This window comes from Copadichromis virginalis, linkage group LG23 (assembly GCF_057382275.1).
Source record: "Copadichromis virginalis isolate Kocher_CV1m ecotype Utaka linkage group LG23, C_Virginalis_male_GT1.1, whole genome shotgun sequence".
In the NCBI taxonomy this organism is placed as follows: Eukaryota; Metazoa; Chordata; class Actinopteri; order Cichliformes; family Cichlidae; genus Copadichromis; species Copadichromis virginalis.
The window spans coordinates 6,643,905-6,657,501 of record NC_140639.1 but is presented as its reverse complement, the minus strand read 5'-3'; the positions used below and the strand labels follow the sequence as shown (position 1 = coordinate 6,657,501).

The window sequence follows — 13,597 nt, the reverse complement described above, 5'->3', positions numbered from 1 at the left end:
ACCACTGGATTATGTGCCAGCAGCAGCATGTTTAATGAGAGCAGATGCTGAGAACACTGATGTTTCAAGTCAACAGAATCGTTGTGGTGATGAAAAACAGGCAACAGAAGTAGGGCAACAAACTACTCAAAAAAAAATGATCAAAGTTTCTGCATTTGCCAGAATACCACAAAACTAGGTCACTGGCCTCTTTAAGACATTTCACTCCCATGAAAGAGATCACTTTAGTCAGGTGCTCCTCACACAGCAAGTCGTCTGACGATCGATTCACAGCAAAAGCCTTTTTGGATGGTATCTTGATAAGAAAACCCAGACAGGATGGAGTTCTGGTGAGCGTTATCTCAATCTTTCGCCTATATGTCGAAAGTGATGGTATGTGCAGTCTTTGAGAGACAAAAACATACAGAGAAACACGTTACAGTCGTTGATCGCTAGGAGACTCTCCTTGTGGGATAATGCAGTTTTTTTTTCTCTCCCTATTCCTGTCCTGTCTTTCAGGTTCTGCGTGCCGCAGGTGAGTAGCGATAAATGGTAAAAATGGTAAATGGCCTGTATTTATATAGCGATTTTACTAGTCCCTAAGGACCCCAAAGCGCTTTACATATCCAGTCATCCACCCATTCACACACACAGTCACACACTGGTGATGGCAAGCTACATTGTAGCCACAGCCACCCTGGGGCGCACTGACAGAGGCGAGGCTGCCGGACACTGGCGCCACCGGGCCCTCTGACCACCACCAGTAGGCAACGGGTGAAGTGTCTTGCCCAAGGACACAACGACCGAGACTGTCCGAGCCGGGGCTCGAACCGGCAACCTTCCGATTACAAGGCGAACTCCTAACTCTTGAGCCACGATCGCCCGTAAGGCTCGTTAGCCACCGGACCAAAACCAACGTGTCCCAACAGGCTGCTGGCAGCGAAAGAATTGAAAGTTAACATGCTTGACGTGAGGAAATACTTAATCTCAGTTCATCTCAGTTGTGTCAGCAGGATAGAACATTGACAGGAACGTGTTTTCTCTTATCTGCCACGGTTTTGTGACGCTTGTACTTGTTAATGTTATCAGCTTCAAGCTTGCACTGGAAAGAATGAGACATTCAGTTAAAAGCTCTTCCTCCGCCTCATGTTAGGCAGCTCACTCCAGTGCTCCCGCACGCAGATGACTGAGGTAGGCTTTGAAGATAATTTTGTGAAAGGAAATTTCTTTTAAGTGATTCGTAAGAAGTAAGAAATTTGTCATTTTTCATTTTGTTTCCTAAAAAAACAACCTGTTTTTCTTCTCTTCTCATTTCTTTGTTCTTACAGCTGCTGAAGGGGTTCTTCGGGATTCAGAAAAATGAGCTGAGATGACTGTCTCCTCAGTCATTTCGAGATGTATTATTGTACTTCTTACTTTTTCTATCAATTGTGAGTGTTACAGGTTCCAGCTATTTAAAAAAACACACCGCCATTACTCTGTTTCTGCTTACTGAGATCCCTTATCACACTTTGGTAGCTCTTGTGGTTTTGAATTGTAACCCTTGCTTCGGCTTTTACCACAACTTCAACCCAAGTGTTTCAGTAATTAAATTAGCAGATACATAGTCATGGAAAACACTTTTACTTTGTCTGTTCTTGGCATTCCTTCTTGCACAAAGAGGATTTTTTGGGATCTCCCACTCACACATTACAGCCAATGAATGTAATGATCCACTTGGTTTTTATAGTAAATGGGTTTTGCTATACATAAGGTATTTATTGGAATGGTCTAAAATTCACTTTCTCGACTAATGCTGTGGGGAAAACTTCATGCATTTGTCTTTTCCGGACAGACTTCCCTCTTCTGCCTGTTGGCTGCCAACCCCGGTATACTGGGTACCTGGTTGTAGAGCCAGCTCCACTCTTTCTCATGGGCTCAAATCTGACCGTGTACTGCCACACCCATAAATGTGATTGGAGGTGGGAATCAGAACAATGCTACACAGTATTCTGCCATGCATGAAAATCTCCCTGCTGTGTTTGTAGCTATCAGCTTTATTGGCTCATATTTGATAACAGAAAATTTGTTTTTAGACTTCTTGTCCCTCTCCACCAGTTAGGAAATGATAATTAAAAGTTTTCTTTTTTACATGCAGAGCCAAGATATACATGGTGCTAAATGACAAGCCTGTGGATAAATGGGAGAGAATCAACTGCACTACAGTGAAATTCTATCTGCCCAGCATATGGATCCCACTGTCTGCAGCGATCTGCAGTAATTATATGCATAGCGTTGTGAATGGAGTGGATCTACGAGCTGGCCGTATGTACAGTTTACAGCAGCTGCAAAAGAAAATTTGTGTGCAAGTGCAAAAAATAGAAAGAGAGAGTAAGACACAAATTTACAACACTGCCTATAAAAGTGGCATAATAGTAAGAAAATGCAGTGGGGTTGTAGGTAAACTTGGTTTGCAGCAGGCTAAATAAATCACAATTGTTGTTTTTTTGTTTTTCACTGCTGTCTGTTACGGCTGATGTTGAGCAGAACTTGGAGGCTGGGTTATTGGAACATAGTTTCTTTTTTATTTATTAATTTTTCTTGTAGAAGCTAACCAAACAGTACAAAATAAAAAATAAAAAAAGCAAAGTGAAAGGTAAACCCATGGGTACCTTGTAGTAATGGGAGCAGATGTGCTCAAACTTTAATTACTAAAATATATATTTTTAGGAGAAAGTATAAAATTATTGAAAATATGCATTTGCTAATATTTTACACTTTGAAATTTGTTTATAGAAGTGACACAGAAAGCAAATGACTAGTTTTCATTTTCCAGCAAATGTAAAAACTAAGGTCTGTTTTTTTTTTTTTTTTTTGTTTCAATCATGTGCTTTTAGTGCCTCCAGATAAACCTGACACTATAACATGTGAAACAGCAAAGAGCTCATCCTTAATAAACTGCTCGTGGACGAGGGGGCAGGAAACGTACCTCCCTACTCTCTACAACATTTCTGTAAACAGGTATGGTGTTATGTTTTTGTTTTGTATTTTCTTGTTTATCCAAATCTCATGGTTTGATTTTTTTAATGTTCTATTTTTAGGGAAAATGGGAGTCAGATACGTCTATTTCAAATCCAGGATGCTGACAAAATCACCATACCACGAAGCATGTTTGATGAAAACACTACATACCTGATCATTATCACTGCTTCCAACCACTTTGGAACATCACAATCCGATCCAGTTGTCCTACGTGTGAAGGACATAGGTAAACCTGTGCTTCTGCAATACTTACACAGATCTTGAATTTGAATACTTGAATACTATTGAATGTTTTTTTTTTTCACTTGTTAATTTCAGTCTTTCTTTTTTTTTATTAGAGTCATATGGTTTCTCGAGAAATGCGTCATCACCTGATGTATCATTTTTAGAAAGTTTTTTTTTTTATGGTCACAGTTTGACTAATTTGACCTTCTTATCAGCAAACTGTTTTTCTGTTTGTGTAATATTTATTTGAAGAGAAATTTACCTACGCCCTCGGATGAGCTCTGTCACTATTTCAGTAAACTTTAATTGCCCAGAATTTCTGTGCCATTACAGAATATGTAGCTGTTTCTGTCTCTATCATTTGTGAGCACTATATTTGGTTTCCTTTGTCTTGCAGTGATTCCCGATGCACCTATTATTATGCAGATACAGTTTCCGAGCAATTCCGTAGCAGCCACATTGCAATGGAAAAGCAATGAATCCTCAGTTTATCTCAGACCTCATGTCATGCTGCGCACAAACAACACTTCCTGGGTAAAGTTTTATTAACACTCCTCCAACGACACTGTGGGGGGTTTTTACAGCAAAAGCCTTTATCTGGCACCATGAAGTTGATCTAATCTCTCAATGTTTTTAGGAAATGAGAGCGGGCGTGGAACTCGGTAAGAATCTGATACGGGTAGATAATCTAACACATCTGACTGAGTATGAGTTCCAGATGAAAATATGCAACACAGCGCCTGTGCCGACACATACCAACGCAAGTAGTATTAGCGCCAGAAAAGCATTGCTTTGCAGCAAATGGAGCCCGTCTGTGAGGAAGAAAAGCCCTGGAAAAGGCAAGCTCACTGTTCTTGCTTATCATAAGACAGATGCAATGTAAATGTGATGATATAAGAATTTGTTGTTTCTAATTCATAGCCCACAACTTATTGTCTACCCTCCCCTCAGGTCCATCCCAGCAGTTGCAAGTTTGGAGGAAGGTGGAGAGGCAGGGGACAGACGGCCAGAGGAACGTGACTGTTTTGTGGAAGGTAATAAGTTATGGCCACTCATGAGCCCTGGCTTTTGTTGTTATGCTGACAATTATGAATCCCAAACATCCATCAAATACAAGAAATGTTTTTTATAATGCATCAGTTTGGTTATAACACAGAAAGCCTTCACTGCTGATTGGTTAAAAGGAATCATTTATCATTTTGTAAATTGCAACCACTTGATTTGCTGCGGAGACCTTTTTGTTGTGCATTTTACATGAAAGAAAAAACTTTCTCTTGACAGCGACTTCCTGCACAATACCTGACCACAGAATAATCTAACACAAAGCCTGTCTTCTGGCAGCAGTAATTTCAATTTATACAGTAAAATGAAAGTGGTGTCAGACCTCTAATCTAACTTTTGGATAATAAGCAAGTAACTGTATTTCAGACTGGCAAACTATATTACTATATTACTAAAAATGAGTAATATAGGAGTGCAGGTAGAATTTCAATTTCATTTCAGTTCTAATTTTTTATCCATCACAGCAAAGTGCAAAGAAATATAACAGCCTCTTGGCTAACGCTAAACAAGGGACAGTTGCAAACAGGAAATGCCATCCTCTGATCAGAGGTTTTACAGACACCAGCTAAATTATTTTACATAACACGCAACCCTAAAGAACTTAATCTGCAAATGACAAATGTAAATATTAAGTGATGACTGGATTTCTTTCCCAGCCTCTACCACGAGAGGATTTCAGTGGCAAGGTGATTGAGTATGACATCTTTCTGGATAATGGTCAGAAGCTTAAAACCTGTGCTGCCGAGTGCATCCAGTGTTCAGTTCAGCTACCAGCAGAGGTTAGCAGCCTGAGCATCAGTGCGGTCACCACATATGGAAAGTCGCCACCAGCTGATGTAATTCTCAGACAATCAGGTATAGCAATACTGCACACAGAAGATTAAAACAAAAGTACGGTTAAGTTATGGAGAAAATGAAAACTAAATGTCTTCACTGTTCAGGTGTCCCTGGATCTCTTCTGATCAAATTTAGCCCTGCTGCTGATGGCAGTGCTGTGTTTGTTTCCTGGTCGTGGACAACAGGAAACTACCCATCGACACAGGAGGAAGAACTGCGGTATTACGTGATAGAAAGGACAATTGTATCTGGAGAAGGGCTGTGGTGGCAAAAGTTGGCCAAAGATCTAAACAGCACATCAATCACAGGTAGACTCACCACTGAGCCACTAGGGAATCTGGCTGTCCACATACGAACAGCAAAAATATTGCATCACATAAATGCAAATTTAAATTTATGAAATGATATAAAGACACCAGGGCTTTAAATGAGAGAAAACAGTGGCCTCTTGTGGCCATTTGTTGTATTACACCAGCACAAGCACAGAATGCAGATATGGTCTTTATATACCTTAGCTCTGTAATTGTGAACTAATCTTCATATTTGCAAAATAAATAATATATTTTAATATAATGTAGTTTTTTTCTGGCTTTGCTTCAGGTTTGGCTCCAGGTGTGAGGTATAACATCTCTCTGTATGCTGTGACCACCAGAGGTGTCAGTGCTCCATCATCCATACTGCTCTACTCCAAAGAACAGAGTAACACTTCTTCAGATTCTTTTTTAAGAGAAGTTTATTTCTACATTTTTGAAGATTTTTTAAAGCATGTGCTAGATTTTGTGAATCTATACCTGGGCTTCAGGAAACACTTACCGTACCCAACACATAGTCTTTGCATCACTGTGTGTTTCAGAGCCACTTTCTGGTCCAAACCTCTCTGTGCTGGCCCACGAGGCCCGACGCATCCAGATCCAGTGGGAGGAGCTGCCCGTATACCAGCAGAGGGGTTTCATCACAAAGTACAACATCTATTGCAAAACACCGGAATCCAAAGACAAAGAATTAAATAGTGAGTATCAAACTGTATATGCCAATTGATGGGATGGGCATTTTTTCACAATCAGCTGTTCGACGAAAAAACATCATATTAACTGATAAATTGAGAAACCGAAACAGACATTTATTGGTAGGTTGTCTATAAACATTATCGGGTCACCTTATTTATCCTTTTAAGGCGGGTCCAAAATAAGTACCTGGCATGCTTTGGTGTGACAGAAAAGGTTTAGTTATATGAGCAGGCTGTTGCTTTAAAGAAAAAGTCTAACTTTTTTTTTTTTTAACACATGTTTTTCAGCTGCTTTTTCAGATCAGTATAAACACATGTTGATTTGCACTGAAGGTTTAGAGGAACCACAACTTTGCGCTGTGTTTCCTGTTCTTCTACATCACGAGCCCTGCCTTTTATGGGGCACATGTAGGCATACGTTTTGTGTCTGTATTCCACCTAGGTCAGACAAAGTCCTCCTGTGGGCGCACACATGTGGGAAATTTATGTATGCAATAGTAAATTTATGTAAGCACAAATTGTGTCTGAGCAGAAGACTTGTGTTACAAAATGGAAAGTGTGCAACCAGGATTCCATCGATACTCCCCTCCCACAAAGATGCAGTGCATCAGCAGGGTTTTTCACCTCTCGCTTCCAGTAATGTCATGAATTTGAAATGTTAAACTGCTGCATGTGGATTATGTAGCTATTATGTTAAAAATACTTTTTCAAAAAAAGCTAAAAGGAGGGGACAGCATCACTGTCTAACATGACAAGAGACCTTTTTGGTAGTTTTCTCTGAAGTCCTACGCATTTTGTATCTATCTTAGATCACCTTGGTGATTGATTGTGTATGCCGAGATCTCACCTAAGAAAAAACAGTTGTTTGTCGTCATTTTCACAGAGTCTTCAGAGTTTTCTAGAACTGGCTTTGACCACAAACAGGAAGCCATGTGGCTATGTGCACAAATGCATCCGTAAACACAGTTACAAACCAGCCTGCTTTGTGCACTATTTTTGGAATGTCAGCTTTAAAGCACCTGAGAGCGCACATTCTGCTCTCTCAAATGTGCTACGTGCAGATACTAACTATCAGTGTTCTTTGAGGTATTTCAGATAATTACTTCAGTGATCTACTTTTGTCTTATGCCATTTTGCTCCATTACTCATATACTGTGCCAAAATATAACCTGCAGCCAGATCATGCTAAAATCTTTTATTGGCAGTTAATCCTCTTACACTGCACTGAAAGTTGCAGCTTACAAGAGAAAGTCATGTGGAAACTGGTGAGATCTTTGCACTCAGAGACAGTCATGATCTGACTCAATGTTCACTATCTCTGTTTGGTAGAAACGTTTAACTGCAAATGATTTGCACAAACACACCAATACATGAGTGGAAAAATACTGGTTAGAAAAAGTTTGATGGGATTGTGGCTTTAACAGAGGAAAAAGGATCAGACTGACGTTTGGCCAATGAAGTCCTTGACAAGTGAAAGAGTCTCTTTGTTACAGATTTATCTTGTTTTTTCCTTCATTTTCTGTTTTGCAATAATGTGCAAAAGTCTTGAGCCAACCCTCATTTCTCTCTATTTTTCATGGAAAAATGAGAAATGGGTGCTGTGGCTTATTAATTCTTTATTCTTCAGCACAGCCTGAACTCTGTTAGAGAGCTTTATGGCAAGTAGTTTTCAGGTGCAGTGTTTTGAAGGGCATTCAAAGCTCTTCTTTGAGTGTTTTCTGCCTTTTGTTCCGCTCTCTATCAAGATGATCCCGCACTGCTTCAGTAACGTTAAGGTTGGGGTTATTGGATGGCCAAATCATGACTGATAGTGTTGTTGTTTGTAAAAAAACGAAAACAAAAGCTCAAGCTGGGCAAATTAAGCTAGCCACAGGCCTACCAGTCAACTATGGACAAATGATGTAGTTATTGCTATTTATTTTTATGTGCAATCAACACTTATGGGGACGTCATCAGTGTAATACACAAGGTCTGGCTAGACCACTAATCAAAACTGGTGTTTCAACAGAACTGAAAGTACTAGGGTGGCAAATTCCCCATCAGTAATTGAACCTGAAAATAAACGTTTACTCATAAGAAGTGTATTTTTTCCCAAAAACCAGGAAATTATTTTCACCAGTATCCATTGTTACAAGTGTACAGTCAGCAATCCACAGACACCCACTTCCCAGAAAGCGTTGGTGCATCAGAACCATTTTTAACCTCAGTAGTTCAGCAGAGCCAAGCAGGTTTCAAGCAGCACATAGGCCACACATCCTATGATCATGCTTGTTGACAGTAGGCTGGAGGACGCTGACTAAAACCCCCAACTGATATGTTATCTTTACAAGAGGACGAGGCCAGGGAAGTAGTGAAGAAACAGAGGGATCGTCCATCTCATGCAAAAGAAGACATGTTGATGTTCAAATAGCAGCATTATGCCGGTCTTCTTCTTAAGGCTACCTTAAAAATATTGTGCTTGCTTAAAAAAAGAAATATCTCTCATTTGCTTCTCTACACAGAGACTGTGTCTGCACCTGGTCCAAGGCAGGAGTGGTTGAACTGTCCTGAAGGAAATGTGGTTCTGCAAATGACTGCATCCAACTCAGCAGGAGAAGGACCGCGAGGGCGCCGGATCTACTCTCAGCCTGCAGCTCCTCCAGGTCAATATTCTATTGCCACAAATACTAAAACATATTTAAGCTTTTAACTCTCCTTTTGTATTTTGAGGACAACTAACATCAAAATAATATTATTTTCATAACTCATAAGTGTTGTCTTTCTTTTCTTGTCTCCTGTAGTTGGCCTGGTGGTTGTGTGTGTTTTCATCGTTGCTATCTTCATTGCGATCATAGCCAACCTGATGTGCTGGAGATGCGTGAGGGAAAGGTATTAATCATTTATGCTCGAAATGAACAATTAAGCTCGAAACAACTGTTGTCCGACAGACACAAAACAAAACCTAACAGCCAAAGTATTTCTAAGGATACCACATCAGGACCTTAAGTTTTGTTTTACTAGTAACAGCGATGGATGCCATTGTGGTCGGCTTTATTAAAATGCCACACCGCAACATGAACAGATGAACAAGAAGCCACAGATTTAACACGAAGAGAAACTTAAACCAACACGTGTAGCCTACTAAATGTGGTCAAAGCACTCTTTCCCAATCTGGTGGTTTTACCTGCGGAGAGACTGATTTTGATTTGCAGTAGTAGACAGCTGTAGTAATACACACATGCATCAGTTATTTTGTCTAGTACCTCAGAGGCACAATAAGGAGGTTTTGTTGTAGCGTTTTAATCAAAAACTGAAAATCTAACTGTTTTCTGTCTTAGGATCAAACAGAAATGTATATCCTGGGGACCTGCCTGGCTAGTTGAAAACTTGCCAAAACCTGGACACAGTAATGCCATCAGACTATTGGAGGTAAACAAAGCAAGCATGTCCACTGAGATGACATTCATGCTCATCAGCCATACACTGTACATAAAAGATGAATATAGCTACTATAACATGACATTTTGGTTTGTGAACTCTGCATTTTAAAGCATCGTGATACGCTTTAAAATATAACATTTCCAAAGTAGAATTACTGTGGCGATCACTTTAGTCTCTTTGTGCCGTTTTTCGTCTCTGCTTTGTGCTTTTGGCTTAGCTAAATGCTAAGAGAAAGATCATAGAAAGTTCATATCTTCATTAGGATAGGGATTTATAATAGTGTGTTGGACTATAGTAGGCAACCATCCCAACACTGATCACAACAAAAAGGGGAAATGCCTCCCACACACACAAACATTTCACACAGCGTGCAGTCAATTTGCATGAATGCATTTGATAGGCTGTTAGCATTTGTGGAGCCAATGAGAATCAACAAGTGATCAAATCGATAACTGATATCGATAATGGAATTAGAATCTCCACATTTTTCATTGTTCCCATTCCTAGTCCCAAGTAACGTAGCACTGGAGTCTAATAGTGTTAACTCACTTCTGATGCCAGCCTTAGCGGATGCTCCCAAGTCCAGGAACTGCAGTTGTTGACCCTTGGCACATATTGGCTTCATTTTTCAGCCAAGGAGACTACATCTTACTGTCAGCATAATGACCAAAAGAGAAACAACTAGCAAATGAAACAACTCCACCAGTGCCAGCAAAACAAAGAAATCAATTTGCCAGTTTTGAGCTACACTAAAAATAGCCTACTATTAGTTTCTAGACATTGCTAGCCTGAACTATCGTAGGAAGTCAATGCTACTTCCTGCTTTCGTTCTGAGAGATTTAGATACTTTGTCTTGATGACACACATAACTCTGAAACAATTGCATTGTATTTATCTCTCTAGATCTAAGTATGGATTTGATTTGTTTGTTTTGTGGTCCACAGCACGATGGAGTCGAACCATTATTCTCGTGCACCCACAATGACCCTCCACTGTCCCCCATCACTGTCATCTCCCAGGAGGAGAGGGATGAAATCTACCCCAACATCCATGTTGAAGAGTCCCAGATTGGATCAGGACCACTCACAGTGAAAACATCTTTCCTGATGTCAGATACTGAGAAAATGCTTGTTGACAGAAGGCTCGAGCATGTTTGCTACAAACCCCAGATTGGCATGATGACTTCAGAAGAAGAGGAGGTGAATGAAGTGGAGGAGAAGCAGATGGACGCTCCATTAAATGGGGAGGACGGCAGTTGTTCAAGTGTGTTTGAAGGATTACTGAGTGGCTTGTTGTTGAGTGTGGATGTGAATTCCTCTTATTCATCTCGGGAACGTACTCACGGCTTTTTGAATGATCGTCTGAGGCCTAAACCTCCTGAACCAAGCACAATATCTAGAGGCTTTCAGTTCTTACAACAACATAGAGGGACTGTGGATGAAGTAGAAACAGACTCTCCATCTCTGGACTTGCCACAGGATGAGATTATGACTCCTGACACAGCAGACCCCAGCTTGTCTCAATGTACTGGTGAGATAATACTGTTTGGCGGTTACTTCCCTCAGATTGCTGCCGTCAGCAGTGATCAACTGTAGCATGGACGATGGGGACAACACAAAGAAAAAAAGATAAACCTGCACTACAAAGAAAGCATTATCAAACCACCTTATCGCTTGAAATGATGATTTCAGTAACTTTGTGCGATCAGAATAAAAATCTGCCTGAAATTGTTGTCAAAAACAAATTCATGAAATAAATTTAAAGCAAAAAAAAACTTTATCAAGTTTGCTGAATGTCAAACATCAGAGTGACCTGATGGCAGAATGGTTATGACCACATGAGGCCAAAACGTCTCCTGAATATATGAATAGATATAACACTACCCCTCCAAAAATGCTAACAGTGGAGCACACTCATACATAAACAACTTTCTTCCATGCAATTTGGACTCATGGGATCATCGGTCTGTTGCATGGAGACGTGTTAGCCCAGGAGTCGATTTAAAATCACTACTGTGAAAGGAAGCCAGAGTACCTGGAGAGAAAACGCACATTCAGAAAGGCCCCAGCCTGGATTTGAAACTAAACTCTTCTTGCTATTTAAACAATGGTGCTAGCCACTGTACCGCTGTGCTTGTAAATAGCATCATAGAAAAATATTTTTAGTATTTAGTGATTCACATCTATCTAATTTGTTAAGAAAATGATTTATGTTTCCAAGAGAATTAAACCAGGTAACAAAAAAATAGCATCTCCTCTGTTTCCACCATCCATCTTTTAGTGATGTTGTCATCTCTTTTAATCTTTACATTTATCTGGTAGATTGTTGTCAACTTTGGTAAAACAGACTGAAGGTGTAGACAAGATGTTTCCCACTTACTTAAAGAATGAGTTAAAAACTCATCCACTCACTGGAAGATCTGTCACTATAGAGACATTCATGGTTTCTCTGGATTGAACTGTAATATTTTGTTGATCCTCCGATAAGCATCATGAATTTCATGTTCTTGTGCCTGCCATAACATCTATGAGGTGGAGATGGTGGAGGATTTGCAGGCTGACATTAGAATTTAGCATTAGCATTCAAAACACTGTAAGTAAAGTGTCACAGAGATGCTAGCGTAGCTTGTTTTTATTATTAAGCTTGTTAAAGAAAGTTTCCCAAAGAAACTGTAATCTGGGTCCAGATTTTAGACTAGACTGAGAGACTAGTGTCTCAAAAGCATACGTGAAGCTTAGCGTACTGCAGTCTGTCGCCTGATCTTTTAGCTAACAGTGCCTGTAGTTATATTAACCTCATGATTTATTGATGTACAGAATTCAGTTTGAGGTATTTAGCAGTTAGACTCGACAGTCCATCACAGCAGGAAAGAATCCCAGCCGTGATAGGGATTCGGGTAGGACAACCCAGGAGTCTAGACAATGGTGGTGGAGATGAAGATGGAGGCTCGAGTGATGAGAGGCGGTATTGGGAAGAAGGTGGGTTGCACAAAGGTGGCTGCAAGGAAGAATGAGAGATGCGCATTTAAAGTATGCAGAGTGAAGGAATAAGATTCATTCGCAATATCAGTTCTCTATTGCATCACAAAGAGTCAAGAGGAAGAAAAACACTTCCTATGAGCAAGCTTTTAGTAATTTCTTGCTCATAGGCTCATACATTGACCTGATTAATTACATGGTCATCCACTATCAACAGTATGTGACAATCACAAAAAAAGAGCCTGGAAACCAAACTGTGCTTGCTAATAAGCTAAAGATGAAACCACATCCAATTAATCAAGCAAAAAACAAAGTAATGTTATCAACTTTGATAGTGCCTTTATCCAGAAAAATCCAAATGCTTGCATCAGGTCAAACTCACACATTAGGGCGCGACCCCTGCATGTTTCTAAGTGCTGGCACCACACTTGGTGAGTAGAAAAGCAATGAGTGTGAAATTATTCCAAAACACACCCAGGCTAAAGCCTTCTGGGGCTTTCCCTCTGCAGTCGGTGGCTCACTGTCGGGTTTTGTGAACCTTCATTTCTACTCATACATGCACCACCTGCAGTTCAATGCCATTTTTATCACTTCCTGAGAGCCGGCTCACTTCCTTAAAAGAAAATCAACATTTCACGACAGTCTCTCCTTTACTGACATACTACATTTTAGGAAGTCTCCGGGTTAGAGATATCTCGTTATTCTTGCTAATTTAACCACTACAGGCATATCCATTCATCTTGAGTCTTGTGTTGTATTTCCGAAGAATGCGATGCCACATTGGAAAGTCCCCCATTGCACCACATGGAGATGTAACAGAGGGACTGAAAGACTTTGGGCTGCATGGAAAATCTGATAATGTAACTCGTTCTGAGAGCTTGTTGTGCTTTTGCAGGTCCTTCTTTTCAGGAGGTTCCCAAGCATCATCTAAACAGCAGCTCGAAGAGACGCCCCCCATAAGATACTAATCAATATTTGCACCTTTTATCGCACAATAAAGTTTTGCTGATCATTTATGCAATCATTGTCACGTGTTGTTTGTCCGTCTGAATATGCTAAACACCACAAA

General features: G+C 40.2%; 1 protein-coding gene across 2 annotated transcripts; it reads left to right on the top strand.

Moving 5' to 3' along the window:
• The first annotated feature begins 541 nt into the window (after window positions 1-541).
• Window positions 542-13,549, top strand: il23r (interleukin 23 receptor). 2 transcript variants are annotated; one of them, XM_085447493.1, is made up of 17 exons: window positions 542-1,170; window positions 1,308-1,409; window positions 1,814-1,940; window positions 2,117-2,283; window positions 2,856-2,979; window positions 3,060-3,226; window positions 3,623-3,759; window positions 3,863-4,064; window positions 4,177-4,259; window positions 4,944-5,142; window positions 5,229-5,432; window positions 5,725-5,823; window positions 5,978-6,133; window positions 8,632-8,772; window positions 8,911-8,998; window positions 9,448-9,538; window positions 10,495-13,549. In XM_085447493.1, exons 2-17 carry the CDS (start codon window positions 1,349-1,351, stop codon window positions 11,143-11,145), a joined length of 2,697 nt encoding a protein of 898 aa, XP_085303619.1. In that variant the 5' UTR covers window positions 542-1,170; window positions 1,308-1,348; the 3' UTR covers window positions 11,146-13,549. The 2 variants fall into 2 exon arrangements, with proteins under 2 accessions (XP_085303619.1, XP_085303620.1); XM_085447494.1 differs by lacking the exon at window positions 542-1,170 and having other exon boundaries at window positions 1,348-1,732.
• Window positions 13,550-13,597: the final 48 nt, after the last annotated feature.